Source organism: Vigna unguiculata, chromosome 6 (genome assembly GCF_037176805.1).
Source record: "Vigna unguiculata cultivar grain cowpea cultivar isolate G323 ecotype 2 chromosome 6, ASM3717680v1, whole genome shotgun sequence".
NCBI classification, from domain to species: Eukaryota; Viridiplantae; Streptophyta; class Magnoliopsida; order Fabales; family Fabaceae; genus Vigna; species Vigna unguiculata.
The window spans coordinates 34,388,708-34,404,644 of NC_140797.1; the positions used below are offsets into that span (position 1 = coordinate 34,388,708).

Sequence of the window (15,937 nt, forward strand, 5' to 3'; positions counted from 1 at the left end):
AAAGTTGTCAACAACCTAAACTACAGGAATTTTATGCAAAAAAAAAATGATCTAACTACAAACCTGTAATCGAAGATCAAAATGGTCAAAGTAAATAATAATATGTTTAAGATCAGTTGTCAAATTTTCAGTTTGATCTAACAATTAACGAAATAAGAATCCAAATTTTTCAAGATGACTCAGAACAAAAGAATCCAACTCTGACAACAAAGAAAATTCCTCGTCTAACAAAAAACTTCTCTACCACAATTAATTTTGACACTCACTCAACTCATCGAGCTATTTGCACATCAGCAAGTCTACATAACCTAGACAACAAAAATCCTACAATTCACATTTCTAGCCCTACCAAAAACCAAATCCATTGCGCAACACATTAAATTCGTGTTTAACTGTTTTGGAATTGATGATAGGTTTTATTTCCTCGTCATCCAATTTGTGTTTGTTGTATGAAGAACATACTTTTTTTTTTCTAAATTATATAGTCCATAAGGTTCAAGTAAAATAAATTCAAACAGTATCAGATTCCACTGACGTAATTTGAAAAGGCTTAGGAACACAGTTGCAACGACCAAGTAAACTCACCAATGTGCTACCCAGATTTTCATTTTTCAAATTCTCTGCTCGATGTCAATGAATAAGGACAATTTTTTGTTGGGAATTCAAATAAACACATTATAAGAAAAAAATAAAAAAACTTCATAAATCTAGATTTGAAATTGAAATTGGGTTTCGTACTTTATTTCATTTGTATTTTTCCAATAAGTTTTTCCTTAATAAACCTATCAGTTGAAAATTGTTTCCTTAATAAATATCCATCAATTTCTAAAGCATAATTTGCTAAATTCGGAGCCAGAAAACGTGGCACCATCACATCTACAAATCGATGATGAAAATACTAGCATATAAAATCACATTTAATAAAAGATAAAAATTGATGAAATGTTTAAAAAAAATAAAATGAAAATATTCTTTTAACATTATTTCTATCTTTACACTTTTACATGTTTACTTCAATTTTAAATAGTAAAACATAAACTAATTTTTTTTCACCTATTATGTTTTATATGAAGAAATAAATTAAGTAAAACACAATACACAAGTTTTCAATTATTTTGGTACAAATAATTTGTTTTCACATATAAAGAATGTTTGAAATATTATAATTAAAAAATGTATATATTATTTTCTTTTCAAGTTTTTATAGTATAATTAATTGAATTATTATTTTTAAATATGTGTAACCCACTTTAAAAGTTTAAAAATGTCCTTTTATATATATATATATATATATATATATATATATATATATATATATATATATATATATACTTTTTAATACCCAATATTGATCATCTTATATCAATGTTGCTTTTTTTTTTCGCAGTAATTTACCGACTTTCTTTTATAATAATTACTTTAAAGATGACGTACCAGACATTTTGATTTTTTTTTTCTCATTAAAAGTTATACAAATGTAAGAAAAAGATAGTATAATTTCAAGATGTAGTCATTATATATATATATATATATATATATATATATATATATATATATATATATATATATATATATATATATATATATATATATATATATATATATATACTTTTTAATACCCAATATTGATCATCTTATATCAATGTTGCTTTTTTTTTCGCAGTAATTTACCGACTTTCTTTTATAATAATTACTTTAAAGATGACGTACCAGACATTTTGATTTTTTTTTTCTCATTAAAAGTTATACAAATGTAAGAAAAAGATAGTATAATTTCAAGATGTAGTCATTATTTGCGATGTGGAGAGTAATGAAAAACAGAAATAAAAAAGAAAAAACATAAAGTTATGAAAGTTATAGATAGTTATTACAATAAATGTGTAAGAGAAATAAAAAGAGAAATGAAAAAAAAAAGTGTGTGTATGACATTCATACTTTTACTTTTTATTTTTATCTTATTGAAATTTTATCCTTCTATTTTATATTTGATTCTTTAACCTTTTTAACTAAACCTTATTAAAAAGATTAAAGAATCAAACAAATATAAAGAATTCTAGAAATTACAAAAATAAAATAAATCAAATATTTAGAATAAAAGAAAAAAAAAATAAAAAAGAAAAATCAATTGAATATAATTGAATATATATAACTAAAACTAAATTAAGAAATGAAAATGAAGAATTGACAAATTCTTTAAGAATTCTAGATTCATTCTCGAAGAAAAAAGATAGATTTAAATAGAATAAAATAGAAGCGGGTAGCGGGAATCGTAGTAATGAGTCGAGTACATTACACCACATGAAAAAGAGAGAGTTGGGAATAATAATATTCATTCTGTTGTATAAGAATAAATCAATTAAACAGTTCATTTAAAATTCATGAATAAATGATGCATAAATAATATTAATACATATCATTAGGATGTCAATGGATAGATACGGTGGTAGTTCTCCCGTAATTTATCTATCGGATAAATATCTGTCATGTAATCATATTTAATATTTATGCAGTATCCATTATATAAATATTTGCATTTTTTTTAATATTTACAGATATTTACGGGTATCGACCGGTAGATATTTATGAAAGAAAAATTTAATATTTAACAATAAATTTTAATCATCAATTCAAATAAAAATAATGCATAGCATTTATAAAGTTAAAATAAAGTACAAATAACTTATTTAAATAGTGTTAAAGGACCATTTACAAATAAATGAATTTTTTTTAAAACCAATTGATAAAAAATAACACATTCAAAATATCAATATATTAATATTTTAATTATTTTTTAATTTAAATTAGAGTATAGCAGATACATGTATCATGGATACGAATACTATAATATCCGTATCCACCCTGTTAATATGTGAATATATCAAATATCCATACTCATTACTCGTGGATATCCAATTTTAATATGTGTTTTCTATTCATTACGTGTTTTATCCGCAAATGCATGCAGGTTTTTTACATAAAGTTAAAAACTTCCTTTAAATTTAAAGTATCTAAAATTGTAACGATCTTAACATTATTTTATATAAAAATAGCTTTGACTTGATACCAATATATAAATATTCAAAATTTAAATAAACTAAAATTAATTAATAAAATTTTCAGAAAGTAAAGTATTATAAATAAAAAAATCTTGGTAAAGAAGAGAACTGATCAAATGTATTTTAAGTCGAATAAAACACCCAACTAAAGTAGAATGACTTGGCTGACAAAGTCTTACAATTTTTATGACAAAAACAATTTGAAGAAACATTGTTTTGATAAATCTTTGCCTGTATTCGATTTTTTTAATGAAAAAAATTGAAGACATCCTCGTTGGGTCACTATTTACAGTAATGAGTTTTAAGAAATATTAGAAAAAGATTTTATAATTAAATGTTGTAATGTGCTTTATAACGTTGCAGGGAATGATACATTGTGTACGAGAGTACATTGGCCTTTTGGGGTCTCCTTAAAAGAAACAATGCTTCTCTTTCTCTCTCTCTGTATTTGAAGAACAAAAACATATTTCTTCTCAATTTCCTCTGAGAGGGAAAGAAAGTGAGGGACTTGTACTGAATTTCTGGCAGCACAGCACATTGGGTCACCAAACAACTATGTCTCTTGGGTATGCCGAGAAGCTTTCCTACATAGAAGATGTGGGCAACGTTGGAATGGTCGAATACTTCGACCCATCTCATGTTTTGCGAGAGAAAGTGTGTTCCTTGTCTCCATTATCCTTCTAGAATATTCTATTCCTTGTAATTGTTCTAACTATTGCTTGCCCTTGTGCCCTTGTTGCATGTGATAACTTCGTTGGGTGATGTTGATCTCTCTTATGCAGCTTGTGTCTGCAGGGTGCTACTTGAAGAGGCCTTTCTTTGCCATGAATTTATGCTTGTGTTTGTTGTTATTATGTGCTGCTAAAAAGAATGGTTTTAATTTAGTGGTGCTTGTTGATTAGGCTGAAATGGATGGAATTTAGAGTTGTTTATGTGATTACATGCATGATTGAGTGTTTGTAATACTGTATTAGGGTGACAAATAATCTGAACAAAAGTTTAAATTGTCGCTGCGGATGCGATTTTGCTGCGATCCTTGACATTGCATGAAATTGCAGGTAAATGCGACTGCAATTGTGGTTGCGGTGAGTCCAAAAACCTTGGTGGTGCGGCTGAGATCGCCGCTATAGATCATTTTTTAAAACCGTGCTTTAGAATAGGTGAACTGTATGAGGGGTTTGATGTAGTGAATATGCTTTGAAACATTTAAATGTTTATCAGGAGGGTGCTTAGGTATTTTTCGGATTGTGTTTCACGTCAATGTGGGAAAGCTTTATGATAGACATTGGTCGGTTATGCTGAAGATGATTAATAATGATGGTGCTATTGTGTGTAACTGTTAGACATTAGTGTTGTCTTGCATAAAGTTCTATGCTTACTGATTACTTTTCTCAGTATGGTTTTCATCAGAAAGGGAGGTGCCATTTGGGTTGTCTGGCCAAGGGAATTTCAATTTTCAACCACCTACTTAGGGGTTGAATTTCATTGGAAATTTTCCATTGAGGATATTGCTGGCGGTTGTTTAGGCTTTTCATTTTTGTTTGCAGTTTTCCTCTTTTTCTTTTTAAACAACTATGGCCTGGTAGATACCAGGGTTGTCACCATAGTTTTCACCAGCTGGGACATTACAATATATAGTTTCATTATCAGATGGTTTTAGTACCACAATCATTAGAATTGTTAAGCATGAGCACTTGTTTTGATGGGTGATGTTCCCATTCCTAGTGGATTTTCTGTGGTATTTATCCACATGTGTGCAGTGCTTTGTCCATGCAGATATGTGTATTCGTACATTTGAGTCATTTTATCAATATTGGTTTCTTTTATTGTGCTGGATAGTCATTAATCTTATGGCAATTCCTTTATGTTGTTTCTTTTAATCATTTCACTTGATTTATTTTTTCATCAGCTAGGTTAACTTTCGTTCAAACTTTCAATTGTTTTCTTATTTTAAATTAGAATATAGCATACCAATTTATCACCTAGTGAGAAGTTTCCTTCATTTTACTTAAAGACTAAAGAGTATACATTGGGTAAAAAAGGGGAGTCATTACCTACCCTCAACCGAAGTCGATGCTTCATATGCTAACGTAACTTTTCTTTCTTGGCAGATAGATCAACTTGCTATTATGATAAAAAAGGTATTGCTTGCTGCTACTAACTAATGTTGATATTGGAGAGTTTTCTTTCTGTACTTAGGTTTTTATATAATCCTTGCTTTTTAATTCGTTTACTTTTTCTTCCTGCAGAGTAAGCATCTAGTGGTGTTTACAGGTGCAGGAATATCAACTTCATGTGGTATACCTGATTTTCGAGGACCCAAGGGAATATGGACGCTTCAGGTGATCATTTTGAAGCTTGGAAAGATTTATACTATAATCAAAATTAAAATGTTATTCCTTTTGGTGATTCACACAGTGTGAATGTATGTTTGACTATCTCAGCAATTTTTATCAGATTTTGAATGTAAATACTAGTAAGAACAATGTTGTTAATTTTTTATAGTTGCAATATATTTACTATGAAAATTTTCTCCAATTCTTAAAATTAGGATTGTAAACTCATATTATTAGTAGAGAAGTTGCTTAACCAGTTGGAAGTGTACATATTTTTTTGTAGTGATGTGAAAAGAATAATAAATTGCATTTGTCTAGAAGTCACCGCTTCTTTTATTCCAATACATAAAAGACCACGGTATATTCTAACAATTTCAGTTTGATTTGAATAGTATTTTCTAGTCAAGAACATTTGTTGCCAAGTTTATATGAATTGAAATAAATGTTCAAGAATGTATCCCATCAGGATAGGAACTTCTGTACGACTTGAAATTTTTTTTTGGGAATTGGGATATGAGAAATTCTTACTTATGCTTGCTTAAATGAACGTTCAAAGCAGCCAATATAAGTATTTATTGTTGTAGCCGCAGTTGCACTTGATTATCCTCTTCACAGTTTACATGAATTTGTCAGCTACCCTAACAATTAGTGTCGTCTTCTATGGTGTCTGTAAGGAATTTGTTCTCCAACAGAAAGAAAGATTGTGTTTGAACTTTGAATTTATATATTTCTACCACAGCAAGAGGCACACCATAATATAATAACTAATATAATTGGGGCAAGCTATTAAAAAACAAGTCAAATTCTATTATTCTTTGCTTGTACTCATTCTTTCTAAAATCAGACTCTTCTTTTCTTTTTGTTTATGAATTTCACATGGAGATCTGCTCATCCGATTCTCCTTGTTGCTGCAGCGAGAAGGTAAAGCCTTGCCTGAAGCATCACTGCCATTTCATCGCGCAGCGCCAAGTTTGACACACATGGCTTTGGTTGAATTAGAAAAGGCTGGCATTTTGAAGTTTGTCATCAGTCAGGTAGGGTCATTGTGTTTTTTCTTTTCCTATGTACATTCTCACTTTCTTTACATATGTAAAACTTTTAGGTAATAGTTTGTTAATTGTTTGTTTTAGCCACCATTTTATTTTCTTATGATAGAATGTTGATGGTCTCCATCTTCGATCTGGAATACCAAGGGAGAAACTAGCTGAGTTGCACGGGAACTCCTTCATGGAGGTGTGCCCTTCTTGTGGAGAAGAGTAAGTTTTGATTGCTCATTAAGTTCTACTTTTGCATAATCTTCCTCTCAGTGAGATTTTATTATTCTTGCATATTCAATCATATTTTGTCCATGATGAGTATTTGTAATACAGATGCAAGTACTAGACAAAAATATTCAAGGTACTTGATTGAGAGATCTTTTGAAGATCTCTCTTCAGATTCATGTATGTTTGTGTGTGTGTGTGTGTGTAGATTTGTATCTTGCAATGCAAGTGCATAGAGAGAGAAAAGGAGACAAAATAAAGTTCACTCTTAGGACTCCATGACATACAGGTACAACACAAAACTTTTTTACTACCTCAAGTTGGTGCATATAGATTGTATGTACCAAGCTTGAAATATATAAATTGAATATAAATTATGATTAAGGATTTTATCAAAATATCTGTTAGTTGTTTATTGAAACTAACAAACTCAGTACAAATTTTCTTGAATAACAATTTTTCCTGAACAAAATGACAATTTGTGTTTGGTCCTCATGAGACACAAAGTTGGAAATAATGTGAAGGACTGCTTGATTATGATACACCATCATTCGCTGAGTTTCGTAAAATTTTAGTTTTTTATGAAATTGTTTTTCCATACAAGTTCAAAAGGGAGTATGTCATTGCCCTTTATTCAACTTTAGCACTTGACTGGATTTATTTCTTGCTTTTCCAACAAATAATAGCCCCTGCAATGAAAATACTATATCCGGTAGTGGAACATTTATCCATAAGAGATCTGGAGATTTCCTTTATCTGTATATAATAGACCATTTCCTAGAGATTTTTTGAGGTGTTTGAGGATGCAAAGGATGACATTTTTGTGATTAATACAAGGAATCTACATAAAACTGACTAATTACACCAATTGCAAAGACATGTCAGGTTCAGTAATAGTGAGATAAATAAGTTTTGCAAGAAGTCTTTTATATCTCTCTCTGGGTCTGCAAAATATGCACTTTGTTCAGCCATTAATTTTTCTTTTGAATCCATATAACTATCTATGGGTCTATAATCAATCATGGGCGCTTCTTGTAGGAAATCTAAAGAATATTTTCTTTGAGAAATTGCATTACCTTCATTTGATTCAGTCACTTTAATGCCCAAAAGGTATTTGAAACGTCCAAAGCCTTTGGGTTGAAAGTGATTACAAAATTGCTTCCTTAGTTGGCAACATCATTCTCTGTAATGATTATGTTATTAACATACACAATTAGGTAAGAAGAACATGGCTAAATTTTCCAAACAAGACACATGAAAATTGCTTAAGACCATAGATAGACAAATGCAATCTACAAACTAACATAGATTCCCCCAAGTAGCAAACCTGGAAGGCTATTCCATGTAGATTTCCTCCTCCATATCACCATAAAGAAAAACATTCTTGATATTTAATTGACGGGTATACCAATGGCGAATATCTGCCATGGCAAAGAAGAGTTTGACAATAGTCATCTTTTCATTGAAGATGTATCACCATGATCAAGACCATCTATCTTAGTGTATTTTTTTGGCCACTAGTCTAGCTTTAAGATGATCTATTTCACTATTTGGCCAAACTTTAATAGCATAAATCTATTGACATCCAACTGTCTTCTTCCCAAGTGGAAGAACTAATTCTTGTGTTCTGTTATGGTTAAGAGCTTGCATTTTAGCAATCATGGCTTGTAACCATCTAGGATGATCAAGTACTTCATTCACATTTTTTTAGGAATCATATAGAAGACACAAATGAAATAATCGACAAATAGAATGAGACAGCTTATTATAGCTTAGAAAATTGTAAATAGGATGCTGATTGCAAGTAAAATGAATACCTTGAGCAATGAGCCAACCTAAATCTTCATTATTAGGAACCATGGTATTGAGTAATGATGGTGAAGGACTTAGTGAAGAAGATTTACCATGTAAAATTGAACTGGCAATTTCTGTCCTATGATGGTAGGTGACAATAGGTGGTGATGGTGGTTAAATGGACATGGAACTTTGAGCATTACTTTGATTTAGGGTGTTGTGAGCTGGTGATACCAAAGTTCAACTAATGGAATAGGTAAGACTTGTTGGAAAATGTCATCATCTTGTATGAAAGAAGGAAATAAAAGAGTCTTTTCAAAAGGGGTGACACTATAGACATATAATACCTTTTTTGTATGATAAACCCTGTTTCTATACCAACTTGAGAAAAATATGTGAGAAAAGGTACTTGAGAGATCTTTTTTAGATCTCTCTTTACAACAAAAGTACAAAGAGAAAGAGAAAAGGAAACAAAAATTGATAATGTAAACTATTCTAATACTAGTATATATCAGCAAACAAACACAACTAAATTTCTTTCATCAATAAAGTTCTATCCGGCAGTTTCAATTTTTTAATCATATTAATTTTTTATTCTATTTTTGTAGCGTCTGCTACATACTTGGCATGGTTTTGTCTATTTCTGTTGTTTAGTCAATCATGTGACAACTTTGGTTCATATCTATTTTAGTCATTACCATATGCGTTGTTTTCTTTAATATTTAGTTTTGCACTCAAAAATTCTATCTATCAAGAATATCCAGCTATTGCACAGATGCTACACGGCCACCCCTTCTGGGTGACCTTTTATATTATGCTTTTTTATAGTTTTGGTTTTTTGTTGTTTATTTTATGTGACAGACTAACAGTAGCACACTGTCATTTTCTAAACATTATGTAGAAAGAACTGTAATCTAATTTTATAATTGGAACCTCTTTAAGGTACTTTCGGGATTTTGAGGTAGAAACTATTGGTTTAAAGGAGACATCAAGGCGTTGTACGGTTGCCAAATGTGGGACAAGACTTAAGGATACTGTCCTTGACTGGGAGGTACTAGACTGTTCATTTTCTTGATGGTAATTTGGTTGATTCCCAACAATAATAATTTTGGCTGCAATTTGTCACATGGGTTTTATTGTTTTCTTTGGTATTGGAATAGAATTTCAAACCAATGGAATTGTCATAAACTGTACTGCAACATAGTTTGATGGAAGGCTTTTCTTTAAATGGATATTTGGCCGCAAAATCAAGACTACATAAGTAATGCACTTTGTTAGAGACACGAGTAAAGTGTTTTTGCATGTTTATTGTGTCCTTGCTTCATCTATAGGCGATGGGAAAAGAGTATTATAACTGCTTGTTACCTTCAAGATATTGAAGAACTGGAGACAAATGCTTTTCTGCTGTTTTTTTGCTGAGACTAGATACAATTATGCCCCCCCCCCCCCCCATTTGATGTTCCCTGAACTCAATGATGAATAAAAACATGCATGTGGGTCAACTGTTGATCATGTTGCGAGGAATATTGATTTGCTAACTGTTGTAATATTTTTGAAAACTTCATATGAATGAAAACTGGTTTCTGTTTAAAATCAACTAACTATGAAATAATCTGTCTTTTCTCCATTTTTCATGTTGCTACCATTGTCCTTTTCCTGGGCTGCTTTTAAATTTGGATTCGTGACATAATGTTTCACTATTTTGGCTTAATTTTAATTCATTGGTGAACATCATAAAAAATAATGAGTGATTGGTAGTTGTCAAAGTTTTGCGAACTTGCTTGGTGAGGTTCTTTGTCTTCCCCCTACTAACATTATTGTTTTTATTGGTTTGTCATTAATGCCAGTCTTTCACCACCAGGTCTCAATTATATAATAGATGATAAGTGATACCATATTTATAAACTCCAATGAGAAAGACACATAACACAGTCTCTCGCTGAAAAGTAGAATAGTTTTATTCTGGGGGTCTGGTTGAAGTTGTACATTGATTCTTATTGTCCTTAGCCAAGCTCACCATTAAGTGGAACTGACTAGCTGTTGATTCAGTTGTCAATGATTTTGAAAGTTATTGTGTCCAGGGAGATGATTATGGACACATTGATATACTTTTTCGGCTGCATAGCGAATTTTTCCCTTTAAACAAGTTTGTGTACATGCAGGATGCATTGCCTCCAAAGGAGATGAATCCTGCTGAGAAACACTGTAAACAGGCAGATATAGTGTTATGTTTGGGTACAAGGTAATAACATGACTTTTGTTTTTTCTTATCACTGCCACAGTTTTATTTTTCTCTTTCATCTATTATTTTCAGTACTTTGCCATCATTATGCCTATTTATCTCTCCTCACTTGTTTGACCACACTTGTAGGAGCTTAATTGCTCACTATTAAATGGATAAAAGTAGAACAAGTCTTTATATTTTAACATAATAAACATTGGCTTTAGTTTTTTGGCAAAAGCTTTGCTGCTCTTGTAAATCCGGAGTGTACTGAGAAACTGAGTTCTTGCATTAGAGTGATCAGTGAAAAGCACCCTCAGGTTTTGCTTAGTCTTTTCCTAAATGAACAGCCCAGATACCCCTCCTTAACATAGTTATATGTATAATCCCAGTTAGTATGTCTGGTGAAGTTCAATGGGTATCTTACTAATTTGGAGGGCCATTTTGCAGCATAATTGGTACTGAAATGGATTTTTATTGTTAGTTTATCACCACCAAGTGGCCAAATTATGCTGGCCAGATTATGATAGCGATATGTTTAACACGCTCAAAAATAAATCTTGCGGCATATTTCATGTCTTCGAAGGGAATATAAATTAGTCGTGCATGATCAACTTTTCATACCTTTCAAAAATGTATTGCTTTGCTATATTTTTCATGTGGTATATAAATCTCAATGCAGTTTGCAAATAACTCCAGCGTGCAACTTGCCTCTGAAAGCACTTCGTGGTGGGGGTAAAGTTGTTATTGTAAATCTCCAGGTATGTTGCTCCTTCTTTTTTCTTAGTTTGCTTCTTCGTGTTGATTAATTTTGATACCATCTCCTAACTTCTACAGTGAAATTCTTTTTGCTGTTTAATGAGATTAAGAGCTCTTACTTTTCTACCCTTTTCTTTGCAAATATGAAATTATAATAGTTAAAGAAAAAAAATCGATGTTTTGCTTTGAGGGAACAAAGGCTCTACTGCTCCACTTATTAAAAAAATCGATGTTTTGCTTTGAGGGAACAAAGACTTAACAGTTACTCATTTCTTGGGGTTAAGTTAATTGCTGTTGAATCTGGTTGCGTGGTTCTGGTTTGCATCATTCTCTAGAATATTTTAAGTTATTTTAAATTTGATCCTTATGATTGTTTCATCAGTCACTGCGATCGTAGTTCTTGGTTGTACCATGTAATAGATCTTTGGCTTGGCTGTTACAATCAGCTTGTGCATGTTGCAAAAGTAATCTAGAGCGCCCTAATTTACTGGCAATTTCATTAATTCAAAATCAACTATGGCCAGTGGTCAAGATATGCTGCCTTAAAATTCTAGGATGTTTATGGTTGTTAGAACTGTGATGGTATCAAACTTTAAATATGTGTCTGCATTCCAAGCTTCAGAGCTTTTTCTATCATACTTATATGATTGTTTGTCCACTATTGTTTTCATTTAAACTATAAATGCTTGGACTCTACAGAAAACTCCAAAGGACAAGAAAGCCAGCTTAGTCATACATGGGTTTGCAGATAAGGTATTTGTTCTGAATCCTTGATTATAGATGTTTTCTTTTCCATTGTTTTGTATTAAAATCTTCACTAATTTTAAGGTTGCAAAAAATGCACTGGTAGACACATGTACGTGTAATAAAGTTGCCTTCACTCTGACAGGTTCAGTCGGAGGGTTTATACAGGAGAAATAAATAAAGGAGGCAGTTATAACCTCCTGTTGTTATATAACAGACTATTATATATAGTCTGTGGGAGGCTGTTGTTAAGTTTAGTTTTTGGAGTTTTGGAGGAAAAAGGGGTTTGGGAGAGCTAAGGTCCTCTCGAAAGACTTTTCTACCTAGGAGGCATTGTTGTAATCCTGTCACATTGACATAACAGTTTGGTTCTTAATAAAAGTCATTCAAGAACTTGTCCTGGAGGTTTCTGTAATTACTGATTGACCTATCACACTCAGACTACAATTCAATTCATTTTAGTCTTTTAGAGTTCGATGGAGTTGTATGTTATGGGCTTCATTATAAAATTAAACTAACACAGATATGTAGAGACTAAGCACCAGTTTATCCTACATTAAACTTCTATCGATATAACTTGTAATCTTTTTAGAATAATGCTACAGAAATTATTATCTAGTGACATTACTAGCATTCCACGAGAATAACATTAACAATACAATCATGGAGCTCTGTTTTCCTTTAAAAAAGAAGAAATTAAGTAATCATTCAGCTCCTTTTGACCATGTTTCTGAATTCCTTTGTGGTTCAATTTCTTAATGTACATGACATGTCAATTAATTCTTATCTATTTTCTTTATTTAAGAAATTTCTTTTGTTTTCATATCCTAAGATTTTCAGGTTGAGGTAGATAATTGGTTTGGTTTTTAAAATTTCCATGAAGAATAAATGTAGATTTGCTTTTTTAATGCATTTTGACATGCATTAATTCTTACTGGAGCAGGTAATTGCGGGTGTCATGGACCAGCTTAATATGCAGATTCCTCCATTTGTCAGGATTGATCTTTTCCAGATTGTTCTAGTGCAAGCTTTGAGCAATGGTAACTGATGTTTGATTGTTACATCTCTGCATGTTATCGAATTCAAATGCATTCAACATATTAATTCACATTCACACTATTGATTCATCAATGCTCAATGGTCCTATCAAAGCTGTGAAAATCATAAATTGTATTCTTGGATCTTTCTAGCAAACTCTTGGATAAGTTTCACTTCATTTTATATTAAGATGGGAGAATATTGAAGTTGTTAATGAAGCTTTCAAGCTTCAATAAGAGATGTTCTATTGTTTTTTATTGTAATTAGCATTCTTCTAAACTAAAACCAACTGCCTCCTGATTTCTCAGCTGTGTTGAAATCACTGGACAAAGCTTCATTTTGACATAATATTATCAATGTGTCATCTTATTTCACATACTTTCTGTCAACTCGTTTGATGCTGTATAAAAATTGGTTTCCTTGTTCATAATCTCACAATTTGTGGCTGAACACATCGCACAACGAAAATACTAAGATACTGGAATGACTAGTTATTACATGAGGCATTGATACATATCTCTTACATAGTCTGTTAACTTGCATGGCAGATAAAAGATATGTGAACTGGACTCTCCAGATTGCCAGTGTTCATGGACAAAGAGCCGCATTGCCTTTCATTGAGTCTGTTGAGGTGAATCAACATATTCAATCTCTTTTTACTCTAACTTGGGAATTTCTTTAGAGATGTGATAGAATCATTCATTTTTCCTTCACCCAACAACTTAGGTTTTGGGAAAAATGTTTCTTTTTTTTGTTGCAGAGAGAGTGGGGGGTTACTATTTCAGGATTTTTCACTATGAAAGTGTTTTTGCCTACTACATTAAGGAGGGCCTTGTACTGAGTTTAATACATTACTTGATTTGGAAATTGAAATTTATTCTAAAGTTCTGTTTATCCCTTTTTCTAGTCTCCTTTATATTTCTCTGTCTCTCGATCCTTCCAGTTTCCTTTTAAGGGAGAGTAAGAATGAAGCTTTCTAGTTCATTCTTCCTGAACTCGTGACTAGCATAGCTTCCTTCCCTTCACCAATCTCATGTTTTGTGAAAAAAAAAAAAACTGAAGAGCTAGAAATTGATGAGTTATCTGTCCTTGTGCTGCAGATCTCCTTCTTGGACAGGGAAGATTACAAAGCAGCCATTCTAGATAAGCAACCATTTCGGCTTAAAAGGTTTTTACCGACCATACAATGTGCTTCCTTGTGCCATTAATCAAAATTTTCCTCAATTTATGTTGGTCCTTACGAGCTAGATCTGATAAAAGCTGATTTGAAAGAATTGTGAAAATCTAGAATTCTGGAAAAGAAATCTTCATTTCTTTGTGTTGCTTAATTTTAAGTTCTCTCAATAGAGCTTGCCTTACATTTGGTTGACTGATATCTCAGGAGAACAGCATATAACAAAGCATTTGAAATGGTTCTGAAACTCAACTTCAGTGATGGTTGCGGTTGCTCATCCCTTGAAATTGATGTCCCGGTTGATTTTAAGGTGAGATGTGTTGCTTAACTTTTACCTATCTTCTCTTATGATGTCTCACTTTCCACTCTATAACTATAGAGGTTGAATCAAAATTTTCCTTTTCTCATTGTTTCTTTGATGTCCAAAGCTATTTTCTTTCATCCAAGAATGATTTTATGAATAAAACTTGTCTGGGCCAGATCTTTGACTGAGAAAATTCATGGTGGCAGGTTTCAACTGACTGCTTTGACTTTGATAAGGACTACATATTCCAAAAGCTGAGAGACAAGGCAGTTCTTGAATCAAGATGTGGTCAGAATGGTGTTATTGAGAGAAAGACCATTTTGACACCTAGAAGTGATGTCACTACCTATGCCATTGTCACCAATGTTGTTCAGTACAGCAAAACATGTAAAGCAGCCCTTGATTCTCTAAGTAATGGTGATCTTAAAAAAAGAAAAGGTAGTGTGACAGGTACAGGGTCATCTAGGAAGCGTTCAAAAGGGTCTTCCAAGTGTAAATCCAGATCAGGTAATATTAGGGATCATATGTAGGTTTTGTAGGAAAAGCATTAGAAACTCACCAGAGACTGAGTGAATTTTGTTAGATGTTACACTCAGTTTCCCCTAAATGGTGTTCCTGATACTAAAATGCTTTTGATACCATATCACTAATATAGCAGGTGTTCTTGGTGTGGCTATTGGAATGTTTCTTTCATGAAAATTCCAGACAACTTGATGTGAATGATAGGTGTACAAGGAAATTTAGTTTCAGAAATGCTCAACTTATGTAAAAATGTTCTTTTTGTCCTTTATCCAATAGGGTGTTCTTTTTTACCTTTAATCTTTCTAAACTTGCCAAATTGATCTTATTTGGAGTTTGAAATGCAAGTGGAAATTGCTGCTTGTTCATGCTGAAACTTGTCAATATTTTTTGTTAGGCAAATGTTAACCATTGTCCTGATGGTTGACACTAGTTAAAAAATTATATGTATTTTTTTTATTGAGATGTGTAAAATTATTTAGAACAAATTATTTTTAAATTTTTAACCATTGTCTTATGGTACTGGTTAATTTGACCCATTTTATTAACTGGTTAAGTACTCAAACTCTACTATGTTCTTAATGGTGAATAATCATGCTTATGTTCTTCCTATTAAATCCTCATTATGTGGAACTTGTTCATCCTTTTTTGGGTACTCTCTTGTCTAAAACTATATTTGTCTAAAAACTAAACAAATAATAATAAAATGATGATGATAATGAAGTAATTA

The 15,937-nt window shown here is 31.7% G+C and overlaps 1 protein-coding gene across 1 annotated transcript; it reads left to right on the top strand.

The window, feature by feature from the left end:
• The first annotated feature begins 3,431 nt into the window (after positions 1-3,431).
• SRT1 (sirtuin 1) lies at positions 3,432-15,507 on the top strand. Its single transcript, XM_028075183.2, has 14 exons — positions 3,432-3,710; positions 5,168-5,197; positions 5,306-5,398; positions 6,307-6,426; positions 6,548-6,648; positions 9,391-9,499; positions 10,611-10,690; positions 11,352-11,430; positions 12,128-12,181; positions 13,116-13,212; positions 13,759-13,841; positions 14,311-14,378; positions 14,592-14,694; positions 14,895-15,507. The coding sequence occupies exons 1-14, from the start codon at positions 3,612-3,614 to the stop codon at positions 15,216-15,218; spliced, it is 1,440 nt and encodes a 479-aa protein (XP_027930984.1). The 5' UTR covers positions 3,432-3,611; the 3' UTR covers positions 15,219-15,507.
• Positions 15,508-15,937: the final 430 nt, after the last annotated feature.